The sequence below is a fragment of the Gossypium hirsutum genome, chromosome A05 (genome assembly GCF_007990345.1).
Source record: "Gossypium hirsutum isolate 1008001.06 chromosome A05, Gossypium_hirsutum_v2.1, whole genome shotgun sequence".
NCBI lineage: Eukaryota > Viridiplantae > Streptophyta > Magnoliopsida > Malvales > Malvaceae > Gossypium > Gossypium hirsutum.
Window position 1 is genome coordinate 108,230,563 of NC_053428.1, and position 14,749 is coordinate 108,245,311.

General features: G+C 33.7%; 2 protein-coding genes across 10 annotated transcripts; one reads left to right on the forward strand and one right to left on the reverse strand.

Moving 5' to 3' along the window:
- The first annotated feature begins 576 nt into the window (after positions 1 to 576).
- Positions 577 to 8,494, forward strand: LOC121229691 (telomerase reverse transcriptase). 4 transcript variants are annotated; one of them, XM_041114500.1, is made up of 13 exons: positions 577 to 1,051; positions 1,132 to 1,209; positions 1,470 to 1,535; positions 1,654 to 1,795; positions 3,248 to 3,486; positions 4,046 to 4,172; positions 4,282 to 4,426; positions 4,911 to 5,046; positions 5,295 to 5,420; positions 5,505 to 6,488; positions 6,752 to 7,314; positions 7,614 to 7,886; positions 7,976 to 8,494. In XM_041114500.1, the coding sequence occupies exons 1-13, from the start codon at positions 749 to 751 to the stop codon at positions 8,253 to 8,255; spliced, it is 3,462 nt and encodes a 1,153-aa protein (XP_040970434.1). In that variant the 5' UTR covers positions 577 to 748; the 3' UTR covers positions 8,256 to 8,494. The 4 variants fall into 4 exon arrangements, with proteins under 4 accessions (XP_040970434.1, XP_040970431.1, XP_040970432.1 ...); XM_041114497.1 differs by having other exon boundaries at positions 5,295 to 6,488; XM_041114498.1 differs by having other exon boundaries at positions 4,953 to 5,046; positions 5,295 to 6,488.
- A 1,137-nt stretch (positions 8,495 to 9,631) lies between these two features.
- LOC121202915 (transcription factor GAMYB) lies at positions 9,632 to 14,223 on the reverse strand. 6 transcript variants are annotated; one of them, XM_041114505.1, is made up of 6 exons: positions 14,048 to 14,223; positions 13,736 to 13,856; positions 13,051 to 13,153; positions 12,546 to 12,957; positions 10,604 to 11,603; positions 9,632 to 10,201 (listed from the first exon to the last, which is right to left on the reverse strand). In XM_041114505.1, the coding sequence occupies exons 4-6, from the start codon at positions 12,903 to 12,905 to the stop codon at positions 9,894 to 9,896; spliced, it is 1,668 nt and encodes a 555-aa protein (XP_040970439.1). In that variant the 5' UTR covers positions 12,906 to 12,957; positions 13,051 to 13,153; positions 13,736 to 13,856; positions 14,048 to 14,223; the 3' UTR covers positions 9,632 to 9,893. The 6 variants fall into 6 exon arrangements, with proteins under 6 accessions (XP_040970439.1, XP_040970437.1, XP_040970440.1 ...); XM_041114503.1 differs by having other exon boundaries at positions 13,985 to 14,223; XM_041114506.1 differs by lacking the exon at positions 13,051 to 13,153 and having other exon boundaries at positions 10,712 to 11,603; positions 13,985 to 14,223.
- Between the last annotated feature and the right edge of the window lie 526 nt (positions 14,224 to 14,749).

Sequence of the window (14,749 nt, forward strand, 5' to 3'; positions counted from 1 at the left end):
AAAGTTAATTTAAAAACGAAACTTAAATGAAAGTATTAACATAAAAGCGTTATTCCTCGTTGAGGTAGAAAAATACTATAAAAGTGTTTTTCTACCGTAGGCTTTTTTAGTCAAAAGTATGACGGAACATTGTTTTTTTAGCTAAATGCAAAAATTGAGATTCACCTGCTTTTTGTGTTTGGAAATGAAAATTATTAATTTTTTTATTTATATTAACTATTTAAAAGCATATATAAAAATTAGATTAATTAATATTATATATATTATTATATTAAATTATTTAAATATTATTAAATATTAAATATTATTATATTTAATTTTAAAAAATATTTATATATTATAAATTTTATAAATAATTTGTATTAATTACTTAAAAAATTATATTAAATTATTTAAATATAATTAATTTAACTAATTTTTTAATTTCTATATATAAAAATTATTTTATAGCACCTTTTAACCAATTTTTTAAAAGTAATTTTTTGTAAAAGCAGTTTTGAATCAAAGAGCCAAGGCAGCCTGAGGAGTCCATCAACTGTGTCAGTAATTATTACACTGTAAAAAATGCCAAAAAGCCTCAGAGTCCTTGACTTGCTTAATCCTATACCTATGCCTATGCCGACCTAAAGCCTAAAGGCAGAGCGCGGGAAAACATACCATGTCTGCTTTTGTTTATACAAACAATACAAACTCAAATTAAAACACACCTAAAACTGCCTTTTCTCTCTCCTCTCTCTCAACAACGAAAATGGCGAGGAAGAGAAAACGAAGCTGGAAAGCCCCAATGGTTTTATGGCAAATCTTCAAAAACGATGCCAGAAACTTAGCCAAAACCATAGCTTTTATAATCCCTCGGCCTTCGCCTCCCTTTACTTGCGGCCGTTGCGAAGGTCGTTCTTGTCTTCGATGCTGTGAAGATCCCATGTCTTTTCTTATTCGACCCGACGACCCTTTGGATTACGTCAATCTTCTCAATGATTGTTTTGTTGTTGTTAATGAAGATGCCCCTTTTATTGACTTTTATCCCGATAAACGTTGGACTCAGGAAAAGGTTTGGTTTCTGCTTTTAAAAATGTCTCATTTTTGCTTCAACGAAGATCCTTTTTTACAGGTCCTTTTTTTGGGTTTCAGCTTGTCGTAAGGGTTGTTGAGATGATGTCATCTCTAAGACTCACGGCTTCTAATGTAATATGTTCTGGTTTTAACAAGGCAAGTTTTTTGCTATTATATTTTGATGATTATTTTGTACGAACGGTTTTCTTTTTCATATACAGTATTTGATCTTTGCAGGGTTGTGACTATATTTACAAACTAAGTGCTTGTGAACCGTATATGATTAGACTAGAGCAAGTACTTTTAGAACCTGTATTAGTAAATTTGTCTGTCATGAAATTTATATTATTCATTGGAGCATTTCCTTTTCTCCTCCATGATTGTTTGTGGAAAACTTTTTGTATTTGACGAAACAGCATACTAATTCAAGCCACATTGTCGAGCTTTTGACTTCTTCAGCTTGGGGTATTCTCCATGAAAGGGTATGTCGAAGTTTCGCAAATGTTTCCGTTTGTTAACCGTCAAGCATGTCAAATAGCTGTGTTCTTGGTATATTAAATCCTTTCTTTTTTCTTCTTGACAATTGTTGAGTATTTGCAGGTTGGGGATAAGTGCATGTTTCATCTACTGTGGCATACAACAATATTTGTGCCCATTTCTGACAAGAAACACCTCCAAGTTGCAGGTTCTCCTGTCAATTATTTCCGCAAGAAGTCGAAGGAAGTGAAAAATCCTCAATCTGGTATGCAATACTATGTAGCTTCAACTTCTCATTGGTACGAGGATATGGCCCTTCAAAGACCATTCAAATACGGGGAAAAAACTTGCAAAACAAATCAACATACTTTTTTCGGACACTTATCCATGTCCAACACTCACATTAAAGTCCTGAGTATCATAGATGATTGGTTGAAATAATGTATGCTTGTGCATATAAATAAAAATAATATAATACTTTTGTTATTTGAATTCCTTTGCAAAGCTTAATTCAGTTTCCTTTCATAAAACAAATATTAGGAAAGTGGTCTTATCTCTACCCATAATATGGATGCATTTATGTCCCAACCAGAAGCACTGTAAGAATCAAAATCATGTAAACGTTACATGATGGATGAAGAAAAAAGGTTCCAATACAGTAAGCTACAATGTGAGTGCAGCTGCTAAGCTGCATAAATATTAATGCCTGTTAAGTTCTGGTCTATTGTGTCCTTTCAAATTGTGCAGCATCACAAAGTCCTGAAACACAAATACACTGCTAGATGGATGTACTTCGATTTCTATATATTGTATCACAATGTGAACATTTGCCTGCTAAACTGAATAAATATTGTTACTCGATGGAAAGATAAAGTAATTATGATAATTTATTACCGCTATTGTTATTTTTGTCGAATTTACTTTTTAAGTCTGATTTTAATACTTTGAAGTTGCATTACAATGATAACAATTTCCTTCCTTAATGTGCTTCTTTCGGATTTTTTTGCTATTAATAGAATAAAATTGTGATAAAAAGTTCGTTGGTCATGCAAGGTATTCTGTTATATGCTGAAAGACTACTATCGTGCACACTCTGCTTATGGTGTCCAGTTTGTGGGAGATGTTTGGCCCTAAGAATGTGCATGGACATTTTAAAGTGAGCTAATTATTGTAGGGTGCATTGTGTACAACATTCTTCAAGTTTTTGTATGCTTGTAGCTGTAAGTTGATTCTATGACTTGTATCCTTGCCTTGATCTATCCTGGTTCCTCCTTTTTTAAAATCAAAATATATAGGCTTTTGAAGAAATATAAACGTCTTGTTATTTGCACCCAAAAGAATGGACTTTAGTTGGGACATCAATGGAACATGATATACTGGTCAAGAGTCATTGATCGTCAGAACTTGGTTCTGTTCAACCATTAGATACTGGAGTCATTCTTTGATATCAGTATGAGTCAGACCCGATAGAATTTGATCTATCCTTTGTTCTTTTCCTCTCAGTTGCTCTCTTTAATGGTACTGTCACGTTAATGTTTCACTATCACTGCATGCTATTTTTTAACACTCCCTTTATTTTAAAGCTTTGCAATTTAATTTAAAGATGAAATATTTTATTGGTTTTGCCTTGTTGCCTATTGGTTTTGTTCTCACTTGCAAAATTTTGATTGGACTTGGTGACCACAGTTCCTTACGTCAGATGTTTTCTCATGAGCAGGAAGGAAAAGGAAACGAACTTATGGTAGCAAATCTCTTTCCAAAGGAGAATTTCAAGGAAGTTCAATTCAGACTGCAGAGAAGCAAAAACCATTTTCAAGACCATTTAAATGGAAACGTGACAAGAGGCACCGACTACACAGCATTCCAGAATCCAAAGAGGAGTCAATCTCCAGAATCTTTTGCTTTTATGAAGATTGCTTATCTGGGAGTCTTGTGTGCCTCTCCAACCCCAATCAGGTTGGTTATTTGTTTTAACCCCATAACTATGTTTAACTGTATAGTTGTTTGATTAATGCTAATGCAGTTTATTTGTAGAATCATGGATGCCATATTGTGTATACTATGTAAGAAAGAATCTTTACTGCTAGTATATTTTGTTTAGAAAGAGATTGTAGTATTTGGATTGAGCAAAGTTTAGATCCTACCGGAATTCTTAACAATCTTTTGTAGAGTAAAATGTAGTAGGTTGTAGATCAAGGATTTCGATGGTTTTTCTTCTGTGACTTGCTTAGAAGTGATATCTGTAACCTCCAATATTAAAACTGATGGCTTAAATTTGTGAAAATCACACGTTGCATCTATACTAATTATAAATTCAAAATTGACTTTGATGTCACAAGTCAAGTGGCACTACTTCGAGAATTATGAAGACATCTTATTAAATCATAATAAACATATAAAACAAAATATATTGTAAGACATCTTATTAAATCAAAATAAATAGGTAAAACAGAATATATTGCCTCGACTGACATTTGCATATGGCCTTCACAGTTTCTTTTATTTTCTTATGCAGGCAGCAGTTCCATGTTCCTGTTACTTGATGCTAAAAGCTCCCCGCAAAGTCTCGAATTCAATTGAGATTAGCAGGCAATCAATGTTCTATAACATGGAATGTTCTTCATCTGTTCTTCCAGAAGGACGTATCCTTGATAGATTTTGAGAGATCAAGAGTCTTACTTTTTCCTTCAATTTTCTTTAAGGTAGTTTTTATCCGGCAATTTTCTTTAAGGTAACCTTAATATTCCAAAGATATACTAAATACCTTGGTACCAAACTTTTCAAGCTCAAAGTGTCTCATGGAGAATATTTTTGGCTTCACTGGTGCAAATGTAAGCAGTCAATCAGTTTCATGCTCCCACAATGTTGAATGTCGTCTCAAAGGATCTTCTTGCCTGTAAGTTACATATTACAAATTTTATTACTCTAGGGTTTCAATTTTATATTATTTTATGTTATTGTTTAGGAGTGATTTGCAATAAGCATTGTCTTTTCTGGAATTGCTAAAGTAGGTTGTTGTTGGCTTTATAATACCATGTCTTATTATTACGTGCTGCGGAGTAAGTATTCATTACTGTACATAACCTATATGCTAGTAGGTTTACAACTGAATAGATCAACAATGCTAGAAATTTTTCTGATGATATACAGATCTGTCTTTTGACTATGCATATGAACACTGCAGGAATGGGTAAGGTAAAAATTGTATGTGAAAGCTAAATCACTATTAATTATTTGCATTCAAATCAGTGTGGCCCTTGTTAATTATTTCGAAGTTAAACCTTGCAAAATATATGAAAGTATGTTAAAAATTGTATTTAGACCATCAATCATGTGGTAAAGAGATTCTATAGTATGGTTTTTGTATATTTGGTTCCCAGGTATCACAAATTTATCAAGTTGCTGAAGATGCTCATACGCAGAGCTAGGCGTTGCAATCACTTAAAATTGTTGGAGAAGTATTGTCCCTTACCATCTTTGGATCAAAAGGCTGGAAAGTCTAGAACAATAGTTGAGGTTAGTATGGCCTGTGAAATTCATGTAAAGTATTTGAAGTTGCAAGAGCAATCATTTGATTTGTTTAACTGTATGTTCTGTCGGATGCTATTTTCAAGCCTTGCTTGGTGCTATAATTTATAGATTTGTGCTATTGCATGCATCTGATGTTGAAGTTGTATGTAAATTTCAGTTTGTCTTTTTTTTTTTGCGATTTAAATTAGAGAGCTTGCGAGACAAGTAAAAGTTGACTATGATTTCTATTCCAGAGAAGCATAATGGACAAAAGAGGGATCAAGCGATCCCGTGGTGGTGTTGCCAAAGAAAACCATAATACTCCAGAAACGGATAATGCAGAGCTCGAGTCAACCAGGCCTTATTGCTTAAAGAGTCAGGTACTTGAATTTTTGTGGGCTGTTTGTAGAAGTTTGGTTCCTCCAGAATTGCTAGGAGCTCCTTCTAATTGGAGATTGCTAAAGAGAAATATTTTCAGATTTATTCGGTTGAGAAGATTTGAGAAGTTCTCAGTAATGCAATGCATGCATCAGTTAAAATCCTTAGATTTCCCCTTTTTATCGGATAACGGTCGGGTGCCGAAGAATGGTTCAGAGTTGAAATTTGGTGAAGCAATTTGTAGCGAACATGATATTAAGCGTGAACTACTTGTCAACTGGATTTTATGGTTTTTTTCATCTCTAGTGGTGCCATTGGTGCAAGCCAACTTTTATGTCACAGAAGGTGAGTGTGGGAAACTTGATGTTTTTTATTATCGCAAACCTGTTTGGCAGGAGTTCATAGATGATGCTGTTAGTTGCTTGAAAGGTCGAAATTATCTTGAAATGGATGAGGCTGCTGTTAGAGCTATAATAAGAAAAAGACCTTTTGGTTTCTCGAGGCTGAGGCTTTGTCCAAAACAAAATGGAGTTAGATTGTTGGCAAATCTCAATGCATCCTCAAAAATGCTGCAGGAAAAATCCTCAAAATTTCGATGTTCTTGGATGCGCAAAAGTTCAAAAGCTCGATCAAGAATATTCAAGTCCAAGTGTGTTAAGTCGCCAAACTCTGTACTTCGTGGCGTACATGCAATTCTAAAAGGTTTACTGCTGAAAGAACCCGAGAAGTTAGGGTCAACGGTGTTTGATTATAAAGATGTCTATACGAAGTTACATCCTTTTATAATCACTCTAAAGAATGCATCAACTATGCCTGGTGTATTTATTGTAGCTGCTGATGTTTCCAAGGCATTTGATTCAGTTGATCAAGATAAACTGCTTAGGATGATGGAAGATGTCATAGTGGAAAAAAAATATATCTTACAACAAAATCGTGAAATTGTGTGGTTAAAAAACCGTTTGTTGGTTCGTCAGAGTCTCATGTTGGTGGATGAGACTGTCAACCTGGGTTTTACAAACTTAGTATCTTCTGTCTCATGCCGCTCATTGTCTGGTGTTGTCGTTAATCAGGTATGTTTTCTGGTTTCCTCAATGGGGCTTTTATATTTTATTCCTTTTGAATCTTTCCTCTTTGTTCTATTGAATATTTTGGTGCTAGAAACTCTCACACCAACTTCCAACATCTATGGGAGAACATATTCCATGTTCCTACTTGAGAAGGGACTGATACAATTATTTTAAGGAAAGTTTATAATGCAATTTGTATGTCTATATAATTCTTATCCTGACCCTTTTTTTGGGTGCTTGGACTTGCTTTGTGGAAATGCGTTCAGGGGATATTCACAGCGCTTTTAAAGGAACATCTATTCTCTAACCTGTATCAGCTTTTGAAATGCAATGTGCTTCAATTGGATAAGAAGTTTTATTTGCAAAAGTTGGGGATACCTCAAGGAAGTATCTTGTCCACTCTGCTTTGCTCATTATATTATGGGCATATGGAGAAGCATGTGATCTTTCCATATCTTGAAAAACCTCTTGAACATTCTGCTGAAACTTTGTCCTCAAGCCCTTTTGATTCCATGGATGCTCGGAATTCTAGTGAGGATCCAGTGATCTTTCCCCCTACTTATTTGCTTCTAAGATTTGTTGATGATTTTCTTTTCATATCAACTTCGAAAGAGCAGGCTAGTAGCATTTTGTCCATGTTCCGTCAAGGATTTCCAGATTACAACTGCTACATGAATCAGGAAAAATTCTGTCTAAACTTTGACATTGAACATCAATCTGGGATTTTATCAAATAGGGCTTTTACAGGTGATGATAGTACCTTGTTTGTTCCGTGGAGTGGGTTGCTTATAAACTCCAGCACTTTAGAAATTCTGGGTGATTATACAAGGTCAGTTTGCTTCATCTTGATGATTGTTTTGCTGCTGTAGTAAGTAATACTTTGTTAGATTCATTGCTCTAGATGTGCATTCTAAAAATCATCATTGAACATTGCAAATGTTTATTTATGCTACTCTTGACTCTTCAATTCCTTTGAAGGATTCATGACTCGTGCATATTTGGACATTGATATGTAGTTCCGATCTTCAAAATATATAGCATATCTGTGTTGGAACCATATCCATATCCCAACAGAAGCGTGCAAATAATGTTTCCCGAATGATATGTTAAATCTTTGTTTATTAACAGGTATTTAGGTAAGCATTTAAGTTGCACTCTCACTGTCCGACAGACAGGACAACCGGGGCATCATCTAAAGCATAAGCTGTTCAGCTTCATGAGACCAAAATGCCATTCCATATTCTTTGATTCAAGTATCAATTCCGCATCTGTTGTCAGATTGAACATCTATCAAGCTTTTCTGTTGAGTGCAATGAAGTTCCATTGTTATGTCTCTGAATTATCGGACTTTTTCCGACCTCGCAGACAATATTGTCTGAAAATCATCCTAAAGTCCTTCAGGTACTGGATTAAGTTCCTCATCATTCACATTTTTGGTTTCCTCATGAAAAAAACTCTAGCTTTGCCAATTATGCTTTTGCCATATCTAGGCACATGCACAGGCTGATAGAGAAACAAATGGCTTTGGGTGGATTGAGTTCCGGATTGTGTTGGGATCATAAGCATAAAGTGGTGAGGAATGAAGTTGAATGGCTGGGATTAACTGCGTTCATCGAGGTGTTAAAGAGAAAGCAGTCAAGGCACAAAGCATTGCTGTCGATGTTGAGATCCAAGTTCTTTTGTCACAGAATCACAGGTAAGGAATCATGTGAATTAAGATATGCAGTTGAAAGATCGCATTCTTCTTGTTTGTGGAAAATCAAGTATTAGATTTTCTCTTTTTGCTCTGTTTTTTAAGTTATCTCCAAGTGTTGGAAGCCTTTTGATCATCTTGAAAAGAATAGAATGTTCAAATTCAAGTGTTTGTCCAAATCTGTTCATTCTAGGCTATACTTCTGGAATGATTTTATTTGATGTTATTTTTTGTTAAATTCTGCAACTCATTTTGTTTTGCATGAATTTAGTCCCCTTATTATTTTGTCATAATCAATCCCTTCACGTTTTGAAAATTTCTATTTAGTCCTTAAGCTAATGGATTCCTGTCATCTTGGATTTTCTATTTTACAATTCGCTTTATGTTGGTGAGGTAACGGGTACACATGGAATTGAATATATTTTGATAAATTAAAAACAAAATTAAAATTAAAATTAAAATACTAATAATTATATTAAACAGATTTTAAGTTTGCTCTGTAAACTTTATTTAAAATTAAAAATTCTTTTGTTTTTGTATCGTCTTATCATATTTTTGCTTAAAACGGATTGACATTTTAAGATGGACAACCCTTTGAAATCCTACTAAAATAATTAACCTGTTTTCTCAGCTTTTTTATCTTTATGTTTAATTTATTAAAATGTAAACAAATGGAAATTTTTTAATTTCATATGTAATAACCATCTTCCATACATAAATACGGTGGAAATTATAAGATGAAAATCGAGCAATTCAGAAAGTGGATTCATTTTGCTATCTTAGACTAATTTTATATGCCTACGGAAGAAGTCAATTGTCACTTCTTCAGATCGCACAACGAGTCTACTGTTTTGTTTGCGAATATGTATTATTGTGTATCAATTTAAGTGTTTATTTTTAGTAAATATATATCATAATTTATAATTACTTAAATTAAATCAAAATAGAGACATTCCCAAAACCATTAAAATATATCGAAATTCTAATTGAAAGGAAATTTTTGATATCAATTTAAACTAATGTTAAAATGAGAATTTGTTTTGAGATAAATCATAAAATTTTACATATCAAGTAAAAAATAAATGTGAAAAATTTAAATTATAGTAGATTATTATTAATCTAATTCAATGTTTTTTTTTCTTGAAAATATCTACTTCAATTTAATTACGAAAACATAAAAATAAAAATAAAGGTTAAAACAAAAAAAATTCGAATATCGGACAAGTTTAAGAAATAATTTTATATTTAATCGTAGAAGCATTAGACATTAATAATAAAAAAGCCAATCCAAGGATTGTACGAGTTTTTGAGATCTGGCTGTAAAATAACAGCGTTTCCTACAAAAGAGTTAAGACCAACAACTTGTCATTTTTTTATCAAGTGTTTATGTTTGACAGTTGTTCTTGGTCTATCAAATATATAGACATATCTATATTAGACGCTCACACCTGAATAGCATCAAATATCAAAATCAAAGAACGAGTGTTCCACAGTTATTCTAATATTATAACAGCCTAGAACGCATTTATTTTACCTTTCAGTTCTATATCTGCATACATGCGTCCAACAGTTAAGAAAAACAAACCAAACACTCGTCTCATAGTCTCACCTGAAATGACCATCAGCATATCAGGTTCTATTCGCATCAAACACAAATCATGGAATGAATGATACAAAAAGGTTCAGAGAAGTTCATAAAATTGAGGTCCCAGATCTCAAGGAAGTTCAGTCATCTGACACACAGCAGGCATGTTATTCCATGCACACCAGCTGGGTTCCCACGCTTGACTTGAAACTGATGTTCCGGCTAACATGCTCCTGTACTCACTACTCAGATCATCACCGAGAAGGGTTGCTATGGCATCAATCATGATTGTCTGGTCCTTATCATAACCAGAACCCTGCTCGAGCCAATTTGAAGCAAACAAAGTATCAGGGCATCTACTGTCTGACCAAATAGGAGCCTCTTTTTCCACCTCTGGGGCCAAAACATGATCCGATGATTCTGATTTTGTATGAGGCTCTGAAAAACAATCCACACTCAAATAAATAACCCTAGCAAAACAATTGAAAAAGTTGAACGTGTCTGATTCTCATTTCCAGTAGACTTGGAATATTAGTTCAAGGACTCCCATCATAAAATACCTGGAATTAGTAAAAGGAATTTCATGATATAAAAATGGTGAAAGACAAATAAAAAACAGAACATGTATATAGTGTTATTACGCAGGACTACAAAAGAGTCAATAACCAGGGTATGAAATAGGGAGCTGTTCTTTTCTAAATTCTATGTAAATTGCAAATAGTTTAAACATCACTAAAATCTAAGGGATATGACTAAGCATGTTGCTTGATAATTCATGCAAACATGAAAAGTATAAATCATATATCATCCTTAAAAAGTCCAGATTAAAGAGGTGCTCACCAGTAAAGGTTTCAGCAGGTGGTTGTTCATCCAATGAACTGCCACTTGCACTGATACTTTCACTGAAGAAAGAAGTTGCTGAATGACACATAGGAGAAAGAGTCTCACCATAATTTTCCCATTCTGTCTCGCAAGTGTTGAAATTGGACCTTTCTGCCATATCACAGGGAGTTGATGAATTTGAAGACTTGTCAGATGCATGGTTCTTTGCAGAGCTTAGAGTTTTTGCCTCATGGAGTAAAGCATCCAGCAGGCCACTATTACGGGGTGAAAGACTATCCAAGACCACTCCGCTGGTTGTTTGTGGTGACTGGATAAAAGCATCAATAGACTCAAGTAAAGATGAGGAGCAAGATAACGTGCCCCAGTTTTCTAATTCAGTTTCAGGATATTGGAGTGAAGGGAGCTCCAACTTCACAGCCTCCAAAGTGGGCTCTGAAGCAGAGAAATTGCCATGGGAAAGGGCATGGCTACCTTGGAATGCACTAAATGACTGGGATTTTTTAGTTAAAGGATCTGGTTCAAATGGAAAAGACTGCCCAAAGGGTTGAGCAGCCTTGTCGAACATATTGTCTTCAAACTGCTCAAACAAGGGGCAGTCATTTTTAACAGCAGCAGTGTAACCAGGGGAAAAGGCAGCTGATTCTCGAAGACGCTTCTGGCGATGAATTGCTGGTGGTATGAAACTACTATACTGGGAAGAACCTAGAACTTTCATCATCATGCAGCTAGCAGATATATCAGGAAGTTCAGGGACATAAGGCAGGACATTCTGATTGGCCTTTAAACTGTCAAATATGACATCAGGTATCTCATAGGTGTTGTTCTGCAAGATATCATGAGTTCCTTCATCCCCTCCACTAATTGCACTGGTACGATGGCTCTCCTTCAGTGCTTGCAAGCACACTTCAGGAGGATACAGAGGTAATCCAGCACGTTGACGTCTCTTAATCCGGGTATTCCAATAATTCTTTATCTCATTATCTGTGCGACCAGGCAACTGCAAAGAATAGCAGAACATAGAGAAGCTTATCTCCAAGACACAAATTACTGTAACTGAATGTATTATCATGATTTGCACAGACGTTTAGCATTGTCAAGGTTGGAATATCTGTCAATAAATTCTGGAAGGCATAAATCACTATAGCTCTGCAGCTAGCAGAAATCTTACAATACTGAGAAAGATATGCTACTAATGGGGTTTGTTATCCTTTAAGGCATGAACTAAATACTGTATTTTGGTTTTCTCACTACTTTCCATTTTGGCTTTGCAATGCACCGGATATGGGCAATGGACGAGGAAGAAGGGTACAGATTGACGAGGACCTGGATTTTTATAACCTTGGGAGATGACTTCACCTGGGACAAGGATAACATTCTCTTATCATGAACGCTCCTTATGACTCTTGACAAATTTTTACTCAAAAAACTACAAATTCCTTTCTCAATTTAGATTCCCGGAAACCCAGGATACCATCATTAGGGCACTTCAGCATTCCATGGTCAGCAAATAAGCAAATCTTAGAACTTCAGTTAGTTAACTGTATGAAAAATGATAGACATATGCTACAATGATATGGACATTGATACGAGGATATGGCTTTCTAAGGATCATCCAAATAGATGGAAAACCTTATAAAAATTGAACATGCCCATGTCAGACATAGGATAGAATGAGACAGACAAATGTAACTATCAGGAATGTTATTAATATTTCATGTAACTTGTGCTAAACAGATAATAGAATGAAAGTATACAGTGATAGCAATAAAGATTTTTCTTTTCTTAAAAGACAATTCTACAGGCAGATTTTGATTCTTTTTTTAAATTTAGCTTCTTTTTATTAATGTATTTCTTAAATTTATTTTATGTTCAGTAAATTTCTCTTATTCAACCAATCATGAGAGTAACTAAATTCACAGTGAATGAACAACACACTTACGTTTGCAGCCATCCGAGCCCATTTATTTCCCATCTTTGCATGGAGTTCAATAATCAGATGCTCTTCTTCTCGTGTAAATGCCCCTTTCTTCAAGTTTGGCCTCAAGTGATTTGCCCAACGTAAGCGGCAACTTTTTCCACAACGAAACAATCCAGAGTGCTTCTGAACAGCAGTCCAGTTGCCTTCTCCATGCTTCTTCACATAGTCAATCAAAATTGCATCTTCAGCAGACGTCCATGGTCCTTTCTTCAGAAGAGCTCCCCCATCTGCATCTCCACAGTTTCCATCATCAATCAACGGCAATTCTTTCCGATTCTTTGAGAGCATTCCATCTTCCCTCTCATTTTTTGTGTGACTCATCCCTTTGTAATCACACACAAATTCTTAGAAACATGTGAGAACCGTCCAAGACCTGAAACCAGAGTAAAGATATAAGACGCGCAAAATTAAGATACATAGAACCAAAAAATAATTAAAAAAAAAAAGCAACGCCTTTTCCTCTCACTTTTTCATACTTGCACTCGAACTCTCATAGGTTCATTGATTTTGTTCCTATACATGCTCTTTATGCATCACGACAAGCTAAAAGTGGACCAACCACGGCACTCCTTTATCCAAATGTTAAATAATAATTGCATAAGCATATAGAAATATATTATATCTACAAATCAAAACAAAAGTTATTGGGATAATACAAGCACAACTCTCTCCAGATGACGAAATTCGAAATGACAGAAAGTCATCCACATACAGGAGGACTAAAAACAGTTAATAGCAAACAAAATTATTCATAGAATTTAAATACTAAAATCCAGCAAACATAAATGTAAACTTCCAATTATATTCTTAAAACAGCAAAATCATTTCCAATTCTAGAAAGTTAAATTAAACCTTTCACTTAATTCAGAAGACGGATAATAAATAATTTTTAAGAATTAAAACAAGAACCCATTTGCCAGAGATGATGACATAAATAAGTTGAGATTAAAAAGTAAATTCCAAACTGCATTTATTGCACTGTAGTTAATAGTTCTCTCCTAAATTACTCCAACATTACAAGCTGCAATAACTGCAATAGGAACTACTCTGCACAAAATAATAATAAATAAAATATAAAGTTACATTAAATAAATGAATCTACGCATTTCATTAAAGAAAAGAAAACTAAGAAAAAAGTAGAACCCAGTTACCTGGCTCCGTCAGAAGATGCAAAATTACGAAGAGGAACTTGCCAAAAATAGAACTTCTGAATCAGCTCAATTATGATTCTCGGTTGAAGTAAGAAGTGAGAGAAAAGTAAAAATGGAAAACCTGAAATCCAAAACCAACAAGAATAGCTATAATTAATATAAAATCCTTGATCTACAATCAATCAGTAAAAAAAAAAGAGCAAACCCTAGATAAAATAAATGAAAATGTATAATTTTTTAATTTCTAACCGTAATGTTAGAGCTAGAAGAAAAAAGACCGAGAATGGAAAGAGCACAAGATCGAGATCTAACAGAGTAGCGATGACTAAAAGGAAAGCTTTCCTTTACTTCAAAACAATTTTGACGTATTGTCCTGTGTTTGGAGAGAGAAAATAGAAATGGAAAAGAAAATACAAAAGAAAGGGGAAGAACTGTGAAACGAAACAAGTTTGGAAGCTAAAGTTTACTGTGTGCTTGGAATTTGGATATACAAGTAGTTCAGCGTTTGGTTTGCTGTATTGGATTAAAGGTTATTGGATTAGAGGGGTAATGAAATAGAGGTGTAATGAAATAGATTTGTAATAGCAAATCAACTGTTTGGTTTAATGTAATGGAATAGAGGCGTAATAGTAATTTTGTGTTTGGTTGAATAGAATGGAGTTGTAATAGCATAATGGAAAAAACTAAAATGACTAGAATACCTTTAGCATAAATTTGTTTAAGTAAATGATTATTGTTATTGTTATTAAATTTTAATAAGATTATTAATATAAATAATAAATAATTTAATCATATTTTAACATAATTATTATTAAATATAATTTAATAAAAATATATAATTTAATAAAATATATGAATTTACTAAAATTATAATATATAATATTATAAAATATAATTTAAAATAATTATTATTAAATATAATTTAACAAAAATATATATTTTAATAAAATTCTAAGTATTAAATATTCTTATATGAATTTACTAAAATCATAATATATAATACTATAAAATATA